General features: G+C 38.9%; 1 protein-coding gene across 4 annotated transcripts; it reads left to right on the top strand.

Annotated features, from left to right (window-relative positions):
• Positions 1-411: 411 nt before the first annotated feature.
• scube2 (signal peptide, CUB domain, EGF-like 2) lies at positions 412-26,104 on the top strand. Of its 4 annotated transcripts, none has more exons than XM_055201942.2 (23): positions 412-728; positions 1,132-1,254; positions 1,410-1,535; positions 1,681-1,815; positions 4,652-4,774; positions 4,879-4,995; positions 6,177-6,266; positions 6,824-6,940; positions 8,989-9,111; positions 9,490-9,606; positions 9,696-9,818; positions 10,127-10,243; positions 10,334-10,423; positions 12,162-12,266; positions 14,872-15,033; positions 15,249-15,455; positions 20,389-20,559; positions 22,456-22,623; positions 23,933-24,094; positions 24,281-24,478; positions 24,662-24,814; positions 24,906-24,985; positions 25,176-26,104. In XM_055201942.2, exons 1-23 carry the CDS (start codon positions 641-643, stop codon positions 25,320-25,322), a joined length of 3,042 nt encoding a protein of 1,013 aa, XP_055057917.1. In that variant the 5' UTR covers positions 412-640; the 3' UTR covers positions 25,323-26,104. The 4 variants fall into 4 exon arrangements, with proteins under 4 accessions (XP_055057917.1, XP_055057909.1, XP_055057905.1 ...); XM_055201934.2 differs by having other exon boundaries at positions 4,649-4,774; positions 15,252-15,455; XM_055201930.2 differs by having other exon boundaries at positions 413-728; positions 4,649-4,774.

Raw genomic sequence — 26,104 nt, 5'->3', positions numbered from 1 at the left:
TAGCCCCATGTTGTTGCAATTAACCACCTGCAGAGGTCGCGGTTTAATTGGGTTTAATTAAAGGTTGACGAAAAGAGGCCACCTGAAATCCCTCAGTCGGCTCCTGTTTTAAACATTATTTATATTATGGACGATTAAAAACCCACACGAATACGTAATAGCTGTACAATTTTTATGAACTAAACATATTATGTTATAAAATATGAAACAGGTATCACGCAATTAGTTTTAAAGAATTAAAAGCTATCACATAAAGGATTATGTTTTGACTAATATTACATATGCCACTATTTGCTAGTTTCATTTTATCGACATTAAAATCGTTTGTGTCCGAAGTACATGGGCTCTTGGAGATCAATAAAAGGAGTGGGTGTGAATGCGCCCACACCCCCATCCCCCGAAACACACACACACACACACAAACACACACACCAAATCATGGAGAGAGACAGAAAAGACTCTTTTCACACACACGGGCGCGCGTGCGCGCGCTCCCTCTCTTTCACACATCTTGCGTTGAAGCGCTCGCTCAGAAGCGCTGTTAAATCGACTGACAAACTGCGGATGAAAATGAGTGGGTCACTCGTGTTGGAGTAAACGCGTGTTTTCAAGCTCGACTCGAAACTCTGGACTGATCACCATGGGAGCTGTTTGGACTGCACGACTTCTCTGTTTGTTTTTGCTCTTGTTAAATACTCGCCAAAGTGCCGCACTTCCACACAACACTGGTAAGAGGCTCCACTTTGTTACAGCCGATGCTCTACACACGCAATTTCAAATCGCAGGTTTTTGCGGCTTGTTTACCTTTCCTTAGCCTACTTCATTTCTTTACATTTTCTTCACAGCTACTAAACCAGACATGGAATAAAAATCACTGAATGTGTGCCTTGTATACTGTAACTTAAATTGTATCATGTATTTTATCTTCTTTGATGTTGATTAAAACACTATACGTTCCCAACACGTATTACTATTATCAGTTACAGTATTCATAACAATTAGATACTGAATGTATTTACTAACAATTACACATCTTGTACTTCATTAGTAATATTACATTGTAATTTAAGCACCAGTGTTAAATGATAATATTTACTCTTATTTTCCTGCTTCTTTATTTAAAATGCCCAGATTCAGATCAGTGCGCAGAGGGAAGCGATGCCTGTCACATTGACGCTATTTGTCAAAACACAGCAACTTCATACAAGTGCACATGTAAAACAGGCTTTAAAGGGGACGGAAAACACTGTGAAGGTAACAGCTTCCTTGCACAAACTTTACAAACACTAAATCTGAAAGAACTTTTCTCTTATGTTCGTTTTTGTTTAATTCTGGAAGGGCGATGCTGTAAACATATAATGCAGAAGTTATAAACATTCATCAGCCTTGATTTCTTTTCCCTTCTCTAGACATTGACGAATGTGATTTGGAATACAATGGTGGCTGTGTACACGAATGTAACAACATACCTGGAAATTATCGTTGCACTTGCCTCGATGGCTTTCATTTGGCACATGATGGCCACAACTGTCTTGGTAAGAAACTCACGAGGAAGTCATTGTGCGAGGGGTAAAAGTTAATGATCACACGAGAGAAGCTATTTCTAACTCTAGTCCAGTGCATGCTACAAGTACTTTAAAACGTAATGTCACGGTCGCTGCTTTGACATTCTTTGTCTTGATGTAGATGAATGCGTTCTCAACAATGGTGGCTGTCAGCATATATGTGTCAACACCATGGGAAGCTATGAGTGCCGCTGCAAGGAGGGCTTTTTCCTGAGTGACAATCAGCACACATGCATCCATCGCTCTGTGGGTGAGCAGCTACCTGTCTTTATCATACCTATGCCTTAATCTACCATGATTTCCCAGTGTATGTATCTGGTTTCTACATACAGTTTATAGTTTAGCATGTGCATGCATATGAAAATCTCAGTCGCGATGGGTTTGGAACCTGGAGTGTGTACTTGCAGAAGTGTCAGGCAACCTAATTTATAAATGTTCTCACATGAGATGGTGATTGACAGCACAATGGAGAATGGCAGCATTTAAGTTGGGTTTCCCTCTACTGGGTTTTATCTTTAGCAGTTCAGTTCCAAAGGGCCCATGCTGTGGGAAAGAGAGCCCCATGTTCAGAGGAACAAAACAAGTTAATAACTGCAACACTCAGGGCTTTGTGGTCTGTGTCATAGATGAGAATAAAAAACCTTTTTATGTGTCTGTAGCTTCTCAGCCGCGAGTATTGTTTTCCCCTCGGTAAATTGAGCTAAGGTTTGCAAAGCTTTCCACCCCATTTGGTTTCTCTGAGTAAACTTGCTAAATCCTATCAGCACATCCACTGAGCCGCAGGGTGAATGGCAGGAAACCAGCCCTCTACACTGACCCAGAGACACGCTATTGATGTCAGGTCAGGCTGCGTGGCATTAAATGGCATTGAATTTGAAAGGAATTGTAACAACAGGCGTTTGGGGATTCCAACTTAGGTTTGTTTGTTTTCTTCCTCTCTTTACACCGGCTTTGATTTCATCATACCGGCTTCCTGTTAAATGTAGATTTTTAACTATTATTGTTTGTTTTCAAAACTCTCCAAAACCAAGCACCAAAGTACTTATCTGACGGCATGTGCTTGTACACTCCATCAAGATCTCTTAGATCTGGTCAATCTCAATTGCTTGCAACCCTAGATCTAAACTTAAGAATAAGGTTGATTGTGCCTTCGCCATGGTTGGACCTAGCATTTTGTTGTGCAGCACTTTGGTTAACTTTAGTTCCTTTTAAACGAGCTTTATAAATACATATTGATTGAATGATTAAAAGATTAAACTGTTGGTGTAATGATTTAGTTATTAAGTGTATTTAAAAAAAGTCCATATACTTACCACAGAAAAATGGAGAGCTGTTTTTGTATTAAATTCAACTGTGAACTTTGTGAGATCATGTTGGTTTCTTGGGTGCATGTAAATAATAATATTCCACATTGATTTAACAGGCTGCCTACAGTTTCAGTTAGTCTTGGCTCTTGATTTTTTGACTCATAGGATCTGCCTCCGATTTTGACATTATTTAACACTAACAGTAAGGTACTGCCTCTTGTTCACACCAAATAACATACATTTATACTGTATTGAGAAGATCTTTGTCATCCTGCATTATATTGTCAAAAAATGCTTAATATATAAAATAGTGTCAGAGGAAGAAAATTTCATTTCGTGCTGCAACCCATTCTCATTCATTTTTGAAAATCGTGCAATACATACGCCAAAGTCCAATTTTGCGCACATATAATACGCCACTCCTTCTCGTTCACTAAATACCACACATCTTTTCTTGTATTGTTTCTCAATGTTTTTCTATTTTTAAACCATTGTTGCTTGGGTAAGGATGTCATTTAAAGGGGACATTTCACAAGACTTTTTTATTTAAGATGCCAAATAAATTTTTGGTGTCCCCAGAGTACGTAATATGTGAAGTTCTAGCTCAAAATATTATATAGATAATTTATTATAGCATGTTAAAATTGCCACTTTGTAAGTGTGAGCAAAAATGTACAGTTTTTAGGTGTGTCCCTTTAAATGCAAATGAGCTGATCTCTGCACTAAATGGCAGTGCCGTGGTTGGATAGTGCAGGTTAAGGGGTGGTATTTTCCCCTTCTGACATCACAAGGGGAGCCAAATTTAAATGACCTATTTTTTCACATGCTTGCAGATAATGGTTCACCATAACTAAGGCCCTGTTTACACGTATAGTATATATGGTTATTTTGAAAAACTGAGACATTTCCCTTCGTTTGCACCCTTCGTTTAGAGCAAACGGAGAACTCGCCTCTTAATCCGATTCTTTCGAAAAACTCTGACCAGAGTGGAGATTTGGAAAATCTTCGGTTAAGCGGTTGCATGTAAACTGAGACAAAAGAATGTGTAGCCAGCCAACGTCACAATATGTGCCAGAGTTCGCACCTATGCCAAAAGTGCAACCTTGTTCAAAAGAGGAACAGGAAGTGATTTGTTGCTGTTTTCGGGATTGCTTTACGTGGGCTTGAGCTTCTCTTGACGGCATATATATACACGGGTACGTGTCAATGAACACTTTTCTGAAAACTGACATGTGTGCATAAAGTTATTTTCGAAACCGGAGAGGTTGAAATGTCTATGATGTTTATGAAAATAGCCGCCCACGTGTAAACGTAGTCTAAATTACTAGGTTGATCTTTTCACATTTTCTAGGTTGATACAAGCACCGGGGACCCAATTATAGAACTTAAACAAAAAGTCAGATTTTCGTTATGTGTCCCCTTTAATGTACAGGTTTCTCAGTTTTTATACCATGGTCGCTTGGAGTTGGGGTTAAAATTGGGGTTTAGGTTAGGATGTAATTTTATATAACAGAAAGTTGTTCTAACCCTTAGCAACAATGGTAAAAAAGACAGAAACCAATAATTTAAATGACAAAAAAAAAGATGCGTGGTATTAAGCGAACGGAAATGACTGGCGTATCCTATGCACCCAAAATTGGACTTTGGCGTATATATTGGACAACTTTTCAAAAAGTGTGCTATTTATACTCAATTCATGAGAATGGCCTGCGTAATCACATCCGCTTATGTTCTCTGGATTGTATCAGGTTGTCTGACTATATCTCTTCCTCACAGAAGGCCTGAGCTGCATGAATAAAGAACACGGCTGTGCTCATATCTGTAAAGAAACACCCAGAGGTGGCGTCGCCTGCGAGTGCCGGCCAGGCTTTGAACTGGCCAAAAACCAGCGCGGCTGCATCCGTACGTGTGAATCACATTTCTGACCCGCCGTTAAGGTTAGGGATATACTTCAGGACGCCTCGCTGGAGCTTTAGATGTGATGCTGTTTATGTTCTGTTGTATAGTGACCTGTAACCATGGCAACGGGGGCTGCCAGCACATCTGTGAGGACACAGAGCGCGGGCCTATCTGCAGGTGTCACGGCAGGTACGCGCTGCACGCTGATGGCAGAACCTGTGTAGGTAAGGCTACTTTACTAGTTTTCATGTTTCTGTCTTGTTGTTTCGGCACCTGGTTGCAATTCTGGGGCTAATGTTTGAAGTTGCAATATCCTGGCAAGTAATAGGGGCTACTTGAAGCTCATCTACAGTATATTTTATTCGCATATGTGCAAAGGCGATGATAGAGATCTCTCACTTAGACACAAACGCGCACATACACACACACAGTTTATCAGATACTGAGAAAGAACAGCTGGAGCCTGCAGGCTGTTTGTGTGAGGTCTGCGTTTATCACTTTCTCTCTATTCTGTGTGCATGCATTGCCTATTATCATTTTACTTCAGCTTTTCTAGATTGTCCTAAAGTTTAGAATGTGAAGATCTGTGTTTATTATAATAAGCACTACATCATCACAGTGATTAAGAGCTGGGCAGAAGGTCTTTCTGCATGGGATAGGTGATTTTTGGTTTATGAAAAGGTGAACTTATAAATGTGGTTAGATCAGACTAGATGATTGTGTGATGCCATCGGGTAAAACACTGCAGCACTATGTGATAAACAGTCTAAATGTTCCCTCATCGTTTTAAATGTGAAAGGAAAAATCAGTGCTCCGAAGGCAAATGTGTTATTTTATGGCTGTTGCGTGTCTTTCACACAGCAATACAAAGCATATTTAGCAATACTGTAATTAAACATGTAAGTGTAGATTGGTGGATTTTGTAGTTATTACAGAGAAAAAAAAAAACTGATCTATTGAGATCCTTTAAAGTGCATTAAATGCATGTAACCCTGTCTGTGAAATCCAGGCTTGTAACGTAATTATGAGATAAGGAGCATCAAAGTATGATAAATGTGATATTGATCATTGAAGTCAATATTAAAGATATCAAGGTTATATTTTAACAAAATGCCCTTTACATGGTTTTTGTAGAAAACAGTAAATCACTTTAGCTGGGTTTTCACAGGCAAGGTCACCTATATATAATTTTGTTGAATTATACCATACATGGTTACAACAAAATGACACACTGTGCCTTTCTTTCATACCTGAATTTTAATATAACTTATTATAAGTAACTTAAAATAATAGCTTGTGACTTGTTAAAATAGATTTCAACGTAATATACAACCTAAAGCATATTTCTTAGAATATGTATGATGAAGGTGGATGTTTTTCACATGCTGTTTTCTGTCTCTTTCAGAAAGGGACGAAACAGCACCCACCACCCCTGACCACAATGCCACAGCCCTGGCCGAGGTCGACAAACGAGTCAAGCGTCGACTGCTCATGGGTAAAACTCTACCACAAACAATTCATACATGATCCAAGTCTGCATAAAAGTATGCAAATCAATAGGTATTCAGTTGTGAAATAGAGTTAGATAAGTCGGTGCTTGTAAGGAAAACCAAGAAACGTTGTTTAAGCCTATAGCGCGTATATTTAGCGTACTAAAACTTGGCCTGGCTGGGCATTCCACAGTCTTTTTAGGTAAACTGTGAAATAACTGAGAACCCACAATTCACCACCCCTTGATTTGTCATATGTAAAATATGCTCTGGTGATGAAGTGGTAGATTTCACATGTGTTTCTGTCATGCAGAAGTTGTTCGGAGTGTTGTGTTTGTCTGTGTCAGCTTATATTTACATTATGCACTGCATATGGCCTCTCTGTCTTTGGACTTGTGTGGAATTTGAGCACTATTGTATAATATATAGACTTTAGCAAAGATTATTAATAATGCGATTTAAAGTTTGTGAAGAAAAAGCATCAGGCTGTAAATCATACATTTGTGACAGTGTATTTCTCTCTTTAACTTGATGCATCTGTGTGCTTCATGTGTTTTTTCAGAGACGTGTGCGGTGAATAACGGAGGCTGTGACAGCACCTGTAAGGACACATCTACAGGTGTTCGCTGCAGCTGTCCTGTAGGATTCACTCTTCAGCCTGATGGCAAGTCGTGCAAAGGTAAGAATCAACATTTTCACATTAAATTTCCATTACACACAGTTTTCTTTACACTTTAGCAAAAAATAATGTTCCATGAGGTTATCATGATGTTTATAATTACACATTAATTCATTTATTATTATATTTGAAATTATCTAGAAATGCAGAGTGCAACATGGGCCATTGATACGAAGTATTGTCTATTTTATACGCATACGCTGGGGTCCGTGTACAGTGTGCGTGTCTCAATTTTCATCATCAAAGGAGTGCGTACGTACAGTACACTCACCGCCAGATTTTTAAACCTTTGCGAGTATGTAGTATGTAGGCCATGAGAGGTATTGCAATTTGTCGCAATGCACGTTCGTCAAACGTCAGCGCACGTGTATGAGTCAAATGAACTATGCTTTACAAGGCTTGGCATTTGTCTCAAAAACAAACTATATTCAGGGCTTTAGGAGGCATCAACATAAGAAGTGCCACCATAAAATAAAGCTTAAAGTGCCAATAAAGATTTTTTTAAATATAAAATATTATTTATTTATAAGGACATTAACAGCATTGAGTCAAGTGTTTACAGTGTTGGCGGTTGATGTAAAGTTCTGAAGGTCATTTCAGTGAGAAAGAACAGAGATTTTGTGCCTCTTTGTGTATGTATCACAAGAAATCTTTCACTTACTCACTGCAAGACCTCTGGAATCAACATAAATTTGCAAAAGGGAATATAAATATTACCAGTGGCTGTTCTACACTATGACATACTGGGCCCTATCATACACCCGGCGCAATGCAGCACAAAGCACAACGCAAGTGTTTTTTGCTAGTTTCATCCCGGCGCAGTTGTCATTTTCAAGTTCAGCACCACGTAGTTTAAATAGCAAATACGTTTGCGCCCATTTGTGCTCCCATGGGCGTGCTGGTCCGAAAATGAGGTGTGTTCAGGCGCATTGTTGGCGCGTTGCTATTTTGAGGCAAGTAAAAGTGACTACGCCATTGACCAACTGGTCCAAAAGATATTGTTTTTGTTATTTAAAGAGTGTTAGTAATATGCGCCTATAGAGGACAGCAGCACACAAACATTTTTAAATATGAAAAAATGAAAGGATTAAAACGTAAAATATTATTATGGACATAAATGAGGTCCGATTACAAGATGTTAGAAGGCGTAAAGAGCTGCTTTACCTGTAGCCTGGTAAGTAATTGAATGTTTTGCTTTTGTTTAAAAAAAAATGCTACCCCATGGATTTATTGTATATGAAGACTTTGTACCTGTGGATATGATGAGAGATGAGGACTTTTTTAAGTTATGCTTTTCAAAACACTCACGGTGCTGTCCGAGTGCTGAATCGTTTCGAGTCCCTCTGCTGTCATTTAAACACGAGTGGGAGAAAGGACAGGTTTAAATTGTCACAAACTAATATTAGGTCACAGTTCGCTGTTTGTTTTGTTAGTAAACATCCTCAACGGTGTTTTGTATATGTATATGTAAGAGCTTTCTCTGATATTTTCAACTTTCACACGCTTGTCAAATGAGACAGACGCATTTTATTAATGAAAGCCTAAAGATTGCCCTGTAGACTGTGTGTATGCGCTAGACGTTAGAAACAACGTAAAACATTGTGCTTGGTACATCACATTCGATAAATAGGTGGAGAGTAGGCGGTCTTTTGTGGCTGCTCGAACACATTCGACCACACCTACACCACAAAAGCGATTTGGTCGAATGTGTACTACTTCTAAATGTGGTAGAAAGTGGACGAGCTCAAAACTTTTGAACACCGTTTACGCCTGTCTTTAGCGTCGTCCACTTGTGATCCGACTGACGAAACGCATCTTAATACCAGGTGTAAACAGTCCCTTAGAGGACTTTGCTGAAGAAAAAATTATTTTATTTAATGGCTATGATTTCAATCTTTGACATGGCCTTACAATAATAAAGATATCAAGGTTATATTTTCACAAAATGTTCTTAACATGATTTTATGTAGAAAGCAGTAAATTACAAAATAAAAGACTTGGTAGGGTAACATATGTGCAGCATGATTTTGTTCTTCTTTGTCCCTTAGACATTGATGAGTGTGAAGTCCACAACGGTGGCTGTGACCACTACTGCAGAAACACCATCGGCAGCTTTGAGTGTAGCTGTCAAAAGGGCTTCAAGCTGCTGACGGACGAGCGTTCGTGCCAGGGTAGGACAATCTGTTCTTCTGCTACAGGTCCCACGCAACACAGAGACACAGCGAGGGGGTTGCTGTTTGTACCTGTGTGTTTGGAGCTAGACTATAAGAGATAAGACAAAGTGGGAGTCTCCACAAGAGTGCCAGTATCGACTTGCAAGATTCCTTTGAAGATCCTTAACAAAGACGATAAGAATTATGCTCAGCTTTAAAAATACATTTCGCTTGAGCACACAGACAACCCCCTCTTTTTGACACAGATCTTCAAACGTAATGCGCTCCATTAATAAAACGACTTCTTTCATATCGAATCTAGGACCACATAAATGAGCGTGTTTGATGTAGACACACTATAATCTGCCGCTAAGGTTCATTTTGGTTTGATTCCAGATATTGACGAGTGCTTTTTTGAGAGGACGTGTGACCACACTTGTGTAAACTCACCTGGTAGCTTCCAGTGTGTGTGCAACAAGGGCTACACTCTCTATGGCCTCGCCCATTGCGGAGGTATGGATACAAACACCTAGAAGAAGTGAAGTGATATCACACAAAAGCTGCTTGATAGAAATCGGTTTTGTTGCTTCCTCCAAACTTAGATATAAACGAATGCAGTTTGAACAATGGAGGCTGTGAGCATACTTGCGAGAACACCATGGGAAGCTTTCAGTGCCACTGTCATGCTGGGTACAAGCTGCACTGGAACAAGAAAGACTGTGTTGGTAAGATGAACACGAGTGAACGTGAAGGCTGGGCTGATGATGTCAGCTTGGTTCTTCACCCCTAGGAGTTAAAAAAACAGGAGATACTTTGATTTTCCTTGTCTTTCTAACTAGTTTCTACGCTACCAATCAGGCATCAAGTGGTGTATAACCTTAACCACTTGTATGTATATTGTGTGTTGATTTATACATTCTTCCTTACTTATAACTTTAACATCTGGCATGGTTGATATTTCTCTATAAATCAGTCCTTCCACCTCTGTCAGCATGTGTACTGTACCTTTAAGTATTGTGATTTCCAAATTCAGAAGCAGAGGACTCGGCCGCAGTGCCATCACCTGCCAGGCCCACCCTTAACTGCAGTAAGCAGGGGGGAGGTGAGCACTGCTTCCTGACCTGCCAGTCTCAGGTTCATATCAGCAGTGGTGAGTTCACGGCATAAAGATTTCCTTGGATTTGTGTTTTTGTATGTTCGGGCCTTTATGTGGAACCTTTTTGACACCTCAACCCTGTAGGAGCTGAGGATTCGTACACTGTGACCTGTGGCATGCCTCTGCCCTGTCTTGCTGGAGGACAAAACAAGGAGAATGGGTCATACTGCCCAGGTAAGTGCATGTTGATGCACTGTATGCTAGATTTAATTCCCACCGTTCCAAAGGTATCATCTAAACAGCAATAAACAAATGAAGGAAGCATGACTCTATTCACATGATGTGGTAATCATTTTCTAAAAAACAATTAGAATATTTAGGACATAAAGTAAAAAAAAATGTTACATTACCTGCATGGATCTGCCCTTCAAAGGTTCACCAGAAGTAGTACACCATGCGGGTACTTTAAAGGGATAGTTCACCTAAAAATGAAAATTCTGTCATCATTTACTCACTCTCATGTTGTTACAAACCTGAAAAAAAAATGTATTTGTTCTGATGAACACAAAGGAAGATATTTTGAGAAATATTTGTAACCAAACCGTTTGTGGACCCCATTTACTTCCATAGTATAATTTTTTCCTACTATGGAATTAAATAGGGTCCATGAATGGTTTGATTACAAACATTTCTTAAAGGAACACGCCCAGATTTTGGGAATTTAGCTTATTCACCGTATCCCCCATAGTTAGATAAGTTCATACATACCTTTCTCATCTCTGTGCGTGCTGTAACTCTGTCTGACGCAGCCCCTGCTAGCTTAGCTTAGCACAAAGTCTGGAAGTGAATGGCTCCAGCTAGCAAACTGCTCCCAAAAATTGACAAAATAACGCGAACATTTTCCTATTTATGTGTTATGATTTGTATAGTCACACCGTGTACAAATAACAAGGTTATATGAGACACAGACATCTTTAAACCGTATACACACAGGGAACTATATTCTCAGAAGACGAAGCACTGCTACTTGGGCGGAGTTCCCAGTATGTATACTGTTAAAAGATCGCTGTGTCTCTCATCACCTTGTTATTTGTAAACTGTGTGACTATACAAATCACACATAAATAGGAAAATGTTGGCGTTATTTTTGTCACTTACTGGGAGCAGCTTGCTAGCTGGAGCCATTTACTTCCAGACTTTGTGCTAAGCTAAGCTAGCGGGGGCTGCGTCAGACAGTGTTACAGCACGCACGGAGATGAGAAAGGTATGTATGGACTTATCTAACTCTGGGGGATACGGTGAATAAGCTAAATTCCCAAAATCTGGGCGTGTTCCTTTAAAATATCTTCCTTCGTGTTCATCAGAAGAAATAAATTTATGCAGGTTTGTAACACCATAAGAGTAAATTACAGAATTTTCATTTTTTGGTGAACTATCCCTTTAAGGATATGTGTTTTTCAACATACTACACTTTGAGACATACTAATTCTAGACAGTATGTGAATTGTAAATAAATGTAAATGTACCAGACCATTGCTATGCAAAATTAAGATGATCGTGGTGTTTTGTGGAGTGAGAGTAATAGTAGATGGTAGATGAATATGTTAGGAAAACGTGATTTTCACGTTTGAAATCACCTAAAGTCTCTGAAAGTCTATTTGAAATCACTTAAACAAACACGCCGCTACCCCAATAGACCATCTGGACCTTCTTTTGATAGACCCGCCCCACACATACGCAACCCAGGCAACGATGTCAAATAGTAGACATGCCTCTTACTGCTGATTGGCTACAAATGTGTTTTGGTACTCGGCCCAACTCCCTTTTCCAAAGGGTTTTTCAAAATCGTGCACCCCGCCTTTAAATGTTTCCATTTGATAGAATCATTTTGTTATGTGATGTAGATACTCAAAATGGCTTATCTGCATTTAAAAGTATACATGCCTGAATGTAAAGCATAATTTTTTTGCAGGTTCAGGAATCAAAACCATTGCCACCTTTAAATCTGGACAGGGGAAGTGCAATCTGAAACGCAGTCAGGAAAATCTTGCACAGAGCTTCAAAACTGCCCTGTCAGGTACTTCATATTTGTAAGAATAATATATTTTTACCTAACCTTATATATTATAGTATATAATATAACAATTGAAGAGCTCAGATGCAAAACCCTCTAAGTGTGTCTGATTTTTTCTCGTAAATGAAAATTGATTTTGTCAACAAAGCAGTATTTCTGAATGGCCTGAGACTGGGATTAAGCAGATTTGAAGTGAAAGTATTGAATAAATATATGATACATGCTGAGAGCATTTGGTTAAAGGGATAGTTCACCCAAAAATGAAAATTCTCTAATCATTTACTCACCCTCATGTTGTTACAAACCTGTATCAATGTCTTTGTTTTAATGAACACGAAGGAAGATATTTCAAGGAATGTTTGTAACCAAACTGTTTGTGAGCCACATTCACTTACATAGGAAAAAAGAATACTATGGAAGTGAATGGGGCTCGTACAGGTTTGTAACCAGTTAGACAATGATGACAGAATTTTTGGGTGAACTATCCCTTTAATATCACTATCTCATTTTTGACAGAGGTGGGGTTTTATGGGTTTTGCATCTGAACTCCTAAATGACATATTTTACAAACCTTAAAGGGATAGTTCACCCCAACCTAAACCACCATTGTCTTCAGATCACATTTGTAGATATTTTTGATGAAAACCAGGAGGCTTCTGTCTGTCCCATTGACTTCAGTTAGTTTCAAAATTATTTTCCCAGAAATATAGTAATATTATGAAGCGACAAGAACACTTTGTGTGCAAAGAAAACAAAACAAACGATTTTATTCATCAATTTGTTTTCTCCAAGTCATTTAGTGTGTGTTCACGAGCAGACTACGACGCATGGTGTTGACGCCACTCGCTGACGTAGTTGCCAATGTTTTTTGTTTTTTATTTAAGTCATTATTGCAAACATTGTAAACAACACTTAAACAGCCTGTATAAATGCGCAAATACTTGCAAGTGTATTTTGTGTTTGTACGCTGGCAACTATGTCAGCAGGTGACATCAGCAGCATGCGCAGTAGTCTGCTCGTGAACGCGCACTGAACAACCAAGCAGGAGAGCAAATTGTTGAATAAAATAGTTCATTTTGATTTTTTTAGGCACAAAAGTGTTCTCGTCGCTTCATAACATTATTATTGAACAACTGATGGAACATGGACCTGTTTCTGCGTATCCTATGTTAATCTGGAGTGCCTATAGAGTAGTATTACATACTTCATATCTCCGAAGAGTCTTTAGTTTTATCAGATTTATAAAAGACAGATCAGCTTTAGCGATTCTTTCCGATAAAGTACAGAAGGAAATTCAGAAGGAGGAGTTACGAACTGCGGGAGGAGCGAGTCACGAGCCAAGCAACACTGTATACAACACTGGATAACTTATGGTTTACTACATGTTCGTGTCGTTTGTATAATATGCACTTACGCGCCTATTTCCAACATAACACAGAAGTCTTACCACATGCAACTCATGACCCGCGACTTTTCAACGAAATCCAGCGTTATACAAACACCCACACAAAACTTCACTGCTACCCCGGAAAAATAAACTATATCCATTGTTTCCATAATGCTGGCTTTCTTTTCCTTACATCTAAAAACACACTTCTTTCATGCCATTGTTGAGTTTTGATAAAAAAACAAAGCTGTCGCGTGAAGTGATGCCTGGGACTTCTAGCGTCCTCGGTTCTCGCTCCCCCGCTGATTGACGTGTGGGTGTGCTTTAAAATAATGGTCGTGCCCATAAAAATAATTATACGTATGGCTTACCCTGCTATGTCAGCTGGACCCTTATTCTGTAACACGTCCAACTGATTTTTTGACACTTTGCCTATGTTTAGCATGAGGAAACAACTCTTAAACAGTGTTAATAAGTCAGAATGCATAAATCAGTTGAACCCCCTTTAACCTCATCCCTCCCTTAAAACGACATCTCTTCACTTCCTATCATGAGGAATGGCGCAAGAGCGGCCCGATTAGCAATTAGCAACATGGCCTGACTTCCAACAACCCAATCACTTCTTGACGGATGAATTTAAGTCTCGCCCTACATTTTTTTTTCTCATTTCGAAAGCCGTTTCACTTGGATATACGTCATGATACGGAAAAAAAGACAATCGATATTTATGTTTAATGGTGACTTTAACTGAACTTTAGACATAGAAAAACTGACACAAGTCTGGCCAGAAACATAAAAGTTTGTTGCGTCCTGTCAAGGCCACGTAACAGACTTCTACTCTGAAATAACTTTAAAAACGTATTTTAAACAGAACTCGATAAACTGAGTCATATAGTGATTGGGGTCATTGTAATGTTGTGAATTAGGGGAAGTTCAAACCTTCAACGTTTTTCAAATGTCTTTCTAGTACTCACTGTCCAGCGGCGTTAAAAAGTGTTCAAATCAAATTAACCATGGCGTGCCTTTCAACAGAGCCCTACCCATACCATCAATCACGCTGAACTTTGGTCAGTCTCGGAAGCTAAAAAGGATCCCACATCCTTCAATGTCTAACTCTTGAAAAGAAACTAAACACATTTTATTTCCTCTTCAAGTCCAAAGAGTCTCAGTGTCATTCATTTTGAAATCCATTAAAATCTCTTTTAATATCTGTTCACTCAGATAAAAGAGCCACAGAGAATGTCCAGTTCAGCTTTGTTAGCCTGCACTGTGCCTCTTCAAGCAGACAGCTGCGCAGTCGCCACGGACGGAAGGCCGGTGAGGAGGAAGGCTCGTCCATTACTGCCCAGTTCGAGTTGGACGTGAACCTGGAGGAGGTAACAGGTTGGTTTCGCTGCGTTGCATGTGTATGCCTCTAACCGCACGCTTGCATCTCACCCCTTCCACGCTTTTGCTGCCACTACTAAAACAAGACAGCAGGTGAAAGTATCTCCTGATTTAAGTGGGTTCCACTAGAAATGTGAGCATGCAATCGAGTATCACTGTGAGCGTGGGTTATGTTGTAGTGAATTAGATGTGCTTTCTATTGTTTCCATCAGCAGAGGGGTGCGACCTGGCATGCGTTCGACGGCGCTCAGAAAAGCGACTTAGGAAAACTATCCGCACTCTTCGCAAGTCCATCAACCGGGAGCAGTTCCACCTGCACTTCGCTGGATCAGAGTACGAGCTGTCCAAGAAACTTGTCCGAACAGCTGACCCACCCGAGTACTGCGGCACGGGACAGGTTCTGCTCGACAAAAAATGTGGTGAGTGGACGTAAATATGTACTGAATATTTTAAGGACAGTGATGCTTACCTGTTGAAAATGCTTTTTGGTAACATGCTGTTCCATATGGATAACATAAATTGCATTGCCAAATGTCATTATCCCTTATTTATGTTGGTCAGGCTCCAATTCAGTGATTACGTCTTGTTGGAACGAATCTGTTATATCCAACTCAGTATTGCAACACTCAACTCAATGTTTAGACTGTTAAAGTGAAAAGTGGATTTGGCATCAATGCGCGCCAGATGACTGACCTATAAGGTGTTAAACAGTATATCATGAATGGTGAGAGAGAGCTTAAAAATGGGATATTTAAGGCTGAAATTGGCTACGCTGTGAAGTTGTGACGACATACTTGAGATCAGCTTGGTATATCTTACTCAGTCTCTAGAATAAACAACTCAGTGTCTTTGTCTGGGGGACTCATTGTCTTTAACATTATCTCATTGCCTTCATTGTCTTTAACATAAGGCACCAGAAACCTTTCAAATATGTCTTTTTAGGGTGACAGTGCTGCAAAGATTGTTTGTCCTCTTTTATGGTGGGAAAGTCCATTATCTATTGAAGGCTCAGTATCATCTGTATTGGATACAAAGCAAAGCTTTTTGGTAATAGGCTCTTAGGGTTTCCTCTGGTCTCTCAAGAGGTTTATTTGTTAATGCATTTACAACCCTAGGAAAGTGTTATTGCCCAGGAGACTTATGATCTGTTATGTTTTGTGTCAATGTATGCAATAATTGAAGAAATATAGATGGCATAGCTTATTGATAATTAGGAAATTCATGAAAATTGCTGTTAGCAGGGTTCCCATGGGTCCTTGAAAGTTTGTTAGTCTGGGGAAAAAAATTCAAGGCCCTGGGAAGTTTTTGAAAATATAAATACATAGATACAGGTCATTGAAAGTGCTTAAATCTATTTTATGCAGGAAGTTTTCTGGAAAAAAATCCATATTATTCCCTGTGTAGTGTAGGATAATATCATAAAAATTCTAGACTTTAAAAGCACACATGCTAAACTGTTCGCTTTAAATGCTTATATCTTCTGTATGCGAATGTTGATTCATATCAAAATGCTTTTTTGTATAGTCTCGGGTTACGTATGTAACTGTTGTTCCCTGAGAAGGGAATGAGATGCTGCGTCTCCCTTGCCATACTTCCTGCGTCCCTGTAATGCCGTCTTTGGTAATATTTCAGATAACTATATACTTCCTGGCTCCCGCATCACCCTGTCTTTGCCATTAAGCGTCACCGATGGTTTGTTCGGCAGTTTGACTATTTTGATATCGATGCTGACCCGAAATATTGTGCTGCCCAACTTTGAGCTACTAATATAAACAATATTTGAAGAGTTTGGTTCCAAAACGCGATAAACGCCATTTTTGAAAAAAATGAGTTACTGCCAAAATCAGCATTATATCAGGTCAGTAGTTAAAAGTAAATACTTAATTTTACGCAAAATCCAATATCCGCCGTGTTATTCTGTCATCTTTTCTCCCTTTTTTCCCAAAATGCGATAAACGCCACTCCCCCTTTTTTACAGAACACAATGAATCCCACAGCGCACCATTCACGCAATGTAAACAAACATGGCGGCGCGCTGAGTACACGGAGTCCTAGTTTTCCTCATCTACTTTGTACTTTGTGATCAACAAACAAAACAAAATAATACTTTAATTGCATCGCTAAACCTGTGATGGTTTTCTGTGATGGGAAAGAAACGTAAGCCATCAACATCTAGTAATTTCCCTGAGAGGCACTCGGGAGACGGGTGCTTGTTCTCCCGACAGCATCAAGCTTCTCATGCTAACACATTGACCCCAGAGGATCTTGTGAAAAACTTTCCATAATTTTACTCAAAGTCAACGAAAATCGAGCAGGACCAAAAGCATTTTACAGATGATCGCTGTGAAAGACGTTAAGCGAAGACGTCAAGTAACCGCAATGACAGGGTTCTTAATATGACAAAGTAAGTGTTTTGATTAATGCCATTAATGTTTATATTTTTAATTAGTGTGTACAACTAGTCAACTAAATGAATATAACATGGCAAAGATGAATGCACATTTATATAGGCTATTGATTCAATATTTATAGCATTTTGAATAAAAACTTGTCATGGATTTATTGCATTTTGTGGAAAAAATAATCAGTTTTTATAATAAATCTTTGAAAATCAAATTATGGATTTGAATTTTTTATGTTTTTATAACCTAAAGATGCTGTGTGAAAGTTTGTAACAGAAAATAGTTGTTTTCATCTTGTCACTTTCTTGGTATAGAAAACACGTTTTTACCAAAATTTGTCAAAATGGATTTATTGCGTTTTGGAACCAAAATCTTCATTTGTGCAAAGGTGTACTATTTAAAAGGTTGCCACCCCAACGACAGCTAGGGAGTATTTTTTTCTGAGAGTGTATCTTTGCACATTTGAGTACGGTTTGTGACATTGTCTAAATTTTTTCTTAAATGGGACATATCATGATAATCTGACTTTTTCCATGTTTTAGTGCTATAATTGGGTCCCCAGTGCTTCTATCAACCTAGAAAATGTGATAGAGATCAACCCAGTAACTTAGTTTTGATAAACCACTCTCTGCAAGCATGTGGAAAAAATAGGTCATTGAAATTTGGCTCCCCTTGTGATGTCAGAAGGGGATAATACCTCCCCTTAATCTGCACTATCCAACCACAGCACAGCACAACCAATGACACATTTTTTTCTCACACCTACAAAGTGGCAATTTTAACATGCTATAATAAATTATCTATATGGTATTTTTAAGATAACATTTCACATATGTACTCTGGGGACCCCAAATATTTATTTGGCATCTTAAAAAAGTCTTGTAAAATGTCCTCTTTAAGAAGAAAGAAGTGCAGTGGTTAACTGTCTCTTGCTGTCTATTTGTTCTTTTAACATTGTGGTGTTTTGAGTGTTTGATCCATTTAAACTGAAGTAGGTTAATTCTCCATTGGAGATTGAATATGGAGGGAAGTTAGAAAATTAGTGACCATTGACCAGCTCCCTCCTTATTGTTTTGCAAATCGCACGTCCCACAAGTACAACTCAAAGCAGTAAAGCTTTTTTTACCTTGTTTTACAGACCCAAGCTTTAAAGACACGTTTAAAAGCAATGCCAAGATACGTTGCATATGCTTGCCAATATGTAATTAATTGAATCCACACTGAATGTAGCATTGTAAGTTTTCACAAGACAAGCTACAGGCATCACTAAAGCAGGCGTACAATTAAGGTACACAGACGCGCAGTGTCCGCGTGCCAGCTAAAACCGAGCCTCGACTCGGGGCTCAAAAAGAAGTATATATATTTTTCCCCGGTCTGGCCTCCCCCACTGGCTCACTTCACTTAGTGCGATTTAGCCTTTTCAGTTTGCCTACTCCATTGTAAATCCCAGTGGGGCTCGTTCAAGCCACTGGAGTAAGTGGGAAAAATATCCACTTCAACACCTTTTCGCAGCTTCATGTGGACACGCGGCTTTCTTTTTAACCCTTTATGTGTCCCCAGATCCTTCGGATTATCACAAATCATTTCTATCAAATTAACGCTAATGGGATGTACAGTACACTTACTGTAAAAATTTGACATTTAGACAAAAACTGAATCCACATGAACACGCAGTCCATGTGTAGCATATTTATAGACGGAAAGACGCGTTGAGTTTATCCTCCGGAGTGCCGTTTGCACTCTTGTCCATAAACGTGCTAAGTTATTGTTTGGTTGTTTGTTTTTGTAGGGGAATGTTTTAGAGGGATGTTTATTTAAGCAAGCAGTTTAAGTGCCAAATTCCTCCTTAGGCAGGACCACTCTGCGTGACCCCAGCCAGCGAGCGGCTCGAGAGAATTGACTTCAGCGACACCATGGGAATCAATTAGCATCAGCTGTTTGGGCCCCTGCCTGATAGGCGCAAGGAGCGATTGGACCCCAGTGAATGGGGGGATTCACAATCCTGACCCCTTTTATTGGGTTCAGCTCCTTACCACTGTGATACCATAGTGTTTGCCTATGTCATCAAATAGGCAAAAGCCGGGGGACTTGAATAGAGGTGAAAGGTCCTTTAAACCTCTTTGGGGCCATCAATTCGAGGTTTCAAAAGAATCGTCGTTTTGCATTTGAAAGGCTTCAAGCTTTTTCTCTCTCTCCATCTCTCACTCTTTCCTCTCCTCTCTCTCTCTCTCTCGCTCTCTCGCTCTGTCAAAGAAAAGCCGCCCAGGACAATGTGACCGTGGCTCCTCATGGTCATTCAGGATTAACAAAAGAAGGGGAAAAAATGAACTGCTCTTGAGAGAATTACATTTTCTTCTTCTCTTGGAAAATCAGGCAATTTGCTGAGGCGCACATAATTGTCATGCTGTTAAGCCTTTGTGGAATTAGCCATTATTACCATAAACTGGAGTAAGAGCTTCGCCTAAATTCACCCGAACGCTGTTTGCACAGAGAGAGTGAGATGAAAGTAAAGTTTCTAAATTACCACGCTTGCTTGGTTAAAGGACCCGACAGTTTCGGCGCGTAGCTTTTTTTAGACAAAAGCGCATGTATGTGAGTGCAAAACACCTTTGAAATCATCACTATAAATCAGAGCGGTTTATAAAGTAAACATTAAAAGACCAAGCGTTCCACTCCCTTTAATCAGACTTCATAGGTTTATGTGAGGTAAGAGGCAAATAACCCTTTGAGCGTGTTCAGTATCTGCTTCAGTGAGGTGAGGGTGCTTATAATGAGATTGTGTATGCTTGTGCGGGCTGTTTGATGTGGGAGACCAGGCAGCTGTGCAAAGCCCCAGCTCTCGTATTTGTTTGAATTTTGTCATAGCAGCATCAGGTGGATTTTCAGCGCCCCTTTAGCAGCTTTGTGCAGGGCCAAGTCTGACCCAATTTCTTCTTTTTCTCTGTGCTAGTGAAATGCAGCGTTGGCACGTATTATGACGGAGAACAGGGGAGGTGCTTTCTGTGCCCCCCCGGGACATACCAAGATGAAGAGGGACAGGTGTCGTGCGATGTGTGCCCGGGACCCGAAGGCAGGGGATTCCCGAGAACCGCAGGAGCACGAAACGTCTCCGAATGTGGAGGTCAGAAGTTCACAGAGAGACAAACACGTCCGAGACATTTACATTACATTTACATTTATGCATTTGGCAGACGCTTTTATTCAATGCGTTACAAGGTATACAAAGTATTTTATTTGTTTTTGTGTTTTCTGGGTCCAAACCCTGTTGTTTCGGCACAAAAGGTGATTTTATTTTTAGGAATATCATGGTTGTTCTTTCACATTATTAAAGTTATCAAAGTTTGCCCTTTGAAGTGACCTTTAAAGGGACATTCCACTTTTTTTTTTTAATTTTCCAGCTCCCCTATAGTCAAACATTTGATTCTTACCGTTTTGGAATCCATTCAGCTGATCTCCGGGTCTGGCGCTACCACTTTTAGCATAGCTTAGCATAATCCATTGAATCTGATTAGACCATTAGCATTGTGCTAAAAAATAACCAAAGAGTTTCAATATTTTCCTATTTAAAACTTGACTCCTATGTAGTTACATCGTGTACTACAAGTCCAACTTTAAAATTAAAAGTTACGATTTTCTAGTTTAGGACTATACTCTCATTCTGGCGTAATAATCAGTGACTTTTCTGATGTAACATGGCTGCACAGGCGTAGTGATATTACGCACTGCCCGAAAATAGTCCCCTGCCATTGAAAGTAACCAAGGGGAAGGGCGTAATATCACTACGCCTGCTGCAGCCATGTTACATCAGCAAAGTCACTGATTATTACGCCAATTTGAGAGTATAGTTCCTAGCCATATCTGCCTAGAAAATCGCAGCTTTTAATTTTCTGTCAGTCTTAGTACACGATGTAACTACAGAAGAGTCAAGTTTTAAATAGGAAAAATTTAAAAACTCTTTGGTTATTTTTAGCGTGATATGGTCTAATCAGATTCAATAAATTGTGCTAAGCTATGCTAAAAGTGGTACCGCCAGACCCGGAGATCAGCTGAATGGATTCCAAAACGGTAAAAATCAAATGTTTACCGTTATGGAGCTGGAAAATCCCTTTAAATTGAAATGAAGCACTTTTTAGACAGAGTATGCCTGGTTTGACATAGTTTGCGTCAGTTTGGTTACGAGACCCAAAAACCAATAACATTTAATTGTCACAAATAGTCCTGCATGTCCAATGGGACTGTATTTCATATACGACTAAAATTTCACTTTACAATAAGTATCATGTGGCTTTATAGTGAATTGCAGTTCAAAAGAGCTCTTTTATAATACGTTTTACGGTTTTATTTCCACACAATTTCATTATGTGAAACGTTGTGGCCAGGACATTCCTTAAAAATTAATCTTTTGTGTTGCATGGTTGGTCATACAGGTTTGGATAGGCAAACCTGTAAGGGTAAGTAACTGATGACAGAATTTTTATTTTTTTGGTGAACTGTTCTTTAAAGGTCTTGACAAGAGATAGGATGAATCACATCCTGTTTTTTTGTTTATCCAGTCGGCAGGAAGCATACCTGTATTGATAAAATCTCCCAGGCACTTGGCTTGTTAGGCTTGACTTGCGTTTGTGTGATTGTGAGAGTGTTTTTGTGTATGATGGGAGTGGTCATTTCATGCAGTCCTTCAAATCCTCAATGTCGGATCCATTCACACCAACAATGAATTCCAGGTCTTGTGTTTAGAGAAAAAAGGCACCACCATGTTGCCGCTCTGCAAACACTGTTATCAAAGGCACCTTGCCACAAGGCACAGATGCTGTCTTTTGCTTTATGCTGACAGACACAACAGAAGGGGCTATTAGGGCCGGTCTCAGTGGCAGCCAATTGATTGTGGGCTGAGGGAAAGCCTGTACTTTCTTAGATAATGAACTTGCATGACATCACAGCAGTTTGCTTTCTTTGGAGGGAAGTAAAGTACTGTTAGAAGTCAACTGGTTTTGTTTAAAAGTTTTTTCTATCCTAGGTCAGTGCCGTCCTGGTCAGTTCTCCAATGATGGTTTTGTGCCTTGTCGGGCCTGCCCACAAGGTACCTATCAGCCTGAAGTTGGCCGCACTTCCTGTTTCACATGTGGAGGAAGCCTTACGACCAAATATGATGGTGCTGTGTCATTCCAAAACTGTGAGACTAAAGGTGAGAAAAAAACTTCTAGAATAAAAATATATTGTAAAAAAATGCAGCATGAAGTTAAACCAACTTGGTTTTGCAAGTTAATTCAACCTACTATTTTAAGTTTTGCCTTAGTTGACATCAGTTGACATAACAAATAGGTTGAAATTGTTTAACTTAAAGGCACACTTCACATTTTTTTGAAAATATGCTAGTTTTTCCTGCTCCCCTAGAGGTAAACATTTGATTTTTACCGTTTTGGAATCCATTCAGCTGATCTCCGGGTCTGGCGCTACCACTTTTAGCATAGCTTAGCATAATCCATTGAATCTGATTAGACCATTAGCATCGCTCTCAAAAATAAATGATATTACCCAGTGCCCAAAAATAGTCCTCTGCTATTGAAAGTTACCAAGGGGACTATTTTCAGGCACTGCGTAATATATATATATATATATATTATTTTTTTATTAATGGCGCTGCGTTATATCATTGCGCCTCCTGCAACCATGTTACAGCAGCAAAGTTCTTGTTACACCAGAATGAGAGTATAGTTCATAGCCATATATGTCTACAAAATCGCAACTTTTAATTTTCCGTCGATCTTAGTACACGATGTAACTACAGAAGAGTCAAGTTTTAAATAGGAAAAATATTGAAACTCTTTGGTTATTTTTGAGTGCGATGCCAATGGTCCAATCAGACTCAACGGATCATGGTAAGCTATACCAAAAGTGGCACCGCCAGACCTGGAGATAAGCTGAATGGATTCCAAAATGGTAAAAATCAAATGTTTAACTCTAGGTAGCTGGAAAAGGAGCCTATTTTCAAAAAATATTAAAGAGTGTCTCTTTAAATTAAAGTAACATTATGATTTGATATAATTTTTACTGTATATAAACATCCTTAAATCTAGATACTTACATGAAGCACAATTGTGTAAAGTAAAAATCATATATTAAATACTAAATAGTAAAAATCTATATATTTAAAAAGAAGTATTAGTGAAGTTTCATTTTTTTTCTTTTTTAAGTATACATATAACTAAAGAAAAAAGCAATTTGCCAATTTAATACCAAGTATTATATTTATTTTTAAACACCACATTTATATATTTTTTAATTCAAGTAACTTTTCATTTATGTAATTCAAGTGAAGTTTAATTAATGTATATTTTTTGTGAATGTTTATTCTTAATAAGAAGACAAAATCATGATTTTGTGGTTTAAAACTTGAGTAAAGCTATGGAGATCATATGAGTTGTGTAGAAAGAGTTATATAATATACATAATATATAACATTATTTAATATAGTTAGCATGTTTTCCCTAAAGTCCAGTGCTCTCCAGGACATTACTACAACACTAGCACCCATCGCTGTATCCGTTGTCCTGTTGGAACCTATCAGATGGAGTTTGGCCAAAACTATTGCATTGCCTGCCCTGGAAGCACTACCACTGATTTTGATGGATCAACGAACATTATGCAGTGCAAAAGTAAGCAAAGCATCAGATTTCTGTGAACGAGAAAAAGTTAATGTTTAAGTATTTTAACTTCAATAAGTAAGTTAAACAGATTTGTAACTTTGAGTAGCCACCACCTCATAAATATTTATCCTGTGAGTCAGTATACAAAAAATTTTTTTTATTTGTTTCTAATCTTTAAATAACTCCACTTTTCAGACAGACACTGTGGAGGAGAGCTTGGAGAATTCACCGGCTATATTGAATCTCCCAACTATCCCGGCAACTACCCAGCCAACATCGAGTGCACCTGGACGATCACCCCTCCTCCCAAGCGCAGAATCCTGGTTGTTGTACCTGAGATCTACCTTCCCATTGAGGATGAGTGTGGAGACTATTTGGTCATGCGAAAAAGCTGTGAGTTTTCCAAAGCTTTGCTGTGTTTTGGTGTGAATCTGTTAGCTCCTGAATGACCAGTTGGGTGATAGTGAATACACGTGTGAGGAAATGGGGGAGGAGTCACATGATGGGCTCATTAGGAATCTCCTTTATCTCCTGGTGCTCGAATAAGCAACTGAAAAGACTTTACTGTTCCCACAGCTCTGCCCAATTCAGTGACGACCTACGAGACATGCCAGACTTACGAACGGCCTATCGCCTTCACCTCCCGTTCCAAGAAACTATGGATTCAGTTCCGCTCCAATGAAGGAAACAGTGGGAAAGGCTTCCAAGTGCCTTATGTTACATATGATGGTAAGAGCTGAACTGTTAATGCTTCATTACCATGGATTGTATGTGTGAAAGGCATTTTATGTAAACTGTGTTATATGTTGGTTTCTTTTAGAGGACTACCAGGAGCTCATTGAAGACATTGTTAGAGATGGAAGATTATATGCTTCGGAGAATCATCAAGAAATTCTTAAGGTATAAAGTTAGTATGTATTTTAAAGCATCTATATGTATAACTTTTATATTGTTTTAAACCGGTTAAGGGACGGTTAGTTGTGTGCAGGTCCTGGTAGTGAAAATGGGACTGTAGTGCCACCATGTGGAAGAATATACACTGTGCTGGTTCATTGTAATTTGGTTAACATCCACTGAATTATCTTCACAGGACAAGAAGCTTATGAAGGCTCTATTTGATGTCCTTGCCCATCCACAAAATTTCTTCAACTACACTGCACAGGAGTCTAGAGAAATGTTCCCCAAATCGTTTATCAGATTCCTGCGCTCCAAAGTTTTACGATTTCTACGGCCCTAAATTTTGAGAAATAAACATTTGGTGGTCCACTCAAATTTTTAATGACTAATCTGGAACAAATGTCCCTTCTTGGCTATCTGCATACTCTGCGGGGATCAGGACTCTCTCTTGGACTTAATGAGATAAAAACTCATGAGAGATGAGAAATTCTTCAGAGAATCTTTCTCCAGAGGAAAACGAACTATTCGTGTATCGGGGAAAAAAAGGAAGAAAAGGTCCTGCCTCTTTCATTTTTTTTATAGCCCTGGGGCTACTATGTTGCCCAGATATGTTACATACTGCCTGAAAAATGGTTAAAAACAAAAATATAAAGCGTTTAAAAAGAGCTTGGTACATATTGTAGGTTGTAATCAACTGTTTTTTAAAATAATATGTTGGCCTTATTTTTGATACTTTAGAGCACTACTAAGAATGTAGTGAAAGTTAAAGCAGTTAAAGTCTTTTTGTGAGTCTGAATATGTTGTACATTATGTAAAAATAGCTCTCGCATATGCTCTCATGATACTGTATTGTATTCTTTTTTTGCATTGTAGCCTTTTTCATGCCTCTTTGTATTCTTCAGTTGTCCTTAGTAAGAAACTTTAGGTGTACAAAATATTTTCTAGAAATTATGATCACTTGGTTTATCAGTAATAATAACAACGATATCTAACTTTGATTCATTTTTCACACAAAAACTCGCCAAAGCTGAATCTTAGACTGCCAATTGATGACATGCAGAGTAAATTAAATGTTTATATTTTTATGTTTATACATCTAACATGTAAATAAACAAATACACT

The sequence above is a fragment of the Misgurnus anguillicaudatus genome, chromosome 21, assembly GCF_027580225.2.
Source record: "Misgurnus anguillicaudatus chromosome 21, ASM2758022v2, whole genome shotgun sequence".
NCBI classification, from domain to species: domain Eukaryota; kingdom Metazoa; phylum Chordata; class Actinopteri; order Cypriniformes; family Cobitidae; genus Misgurnus; species Misgurnus anguillicaudatus.
Note: the sequence above shows the minus strand (reverse complement) of the source record. Positions and strands in the feature narration are given on the sequence as shown.

Coding starts and splice junctions, on each gene's coding strand:
- scube2 (XM_055201930.2), top strand. CDS start 641: ATGGGAGCTGTTTGGACTGCACGACTTCTCTGTTTGTTTTTGCTCTTG. Junction 24,479..24,661: donor TTTGGTCATGCGAAAAAGCT/GTGAGTTTTCCA, acceptor CTGTTCCCACAG/CTCTGCCCAATTCAGTGACG. Junction 24,815..24,905: donor GCCTTATGTTACATATGATG/GTAAGAGCTGAA, acceptor GGTTTCTTTTAG/AGGACTACCAGGAGCTCATT.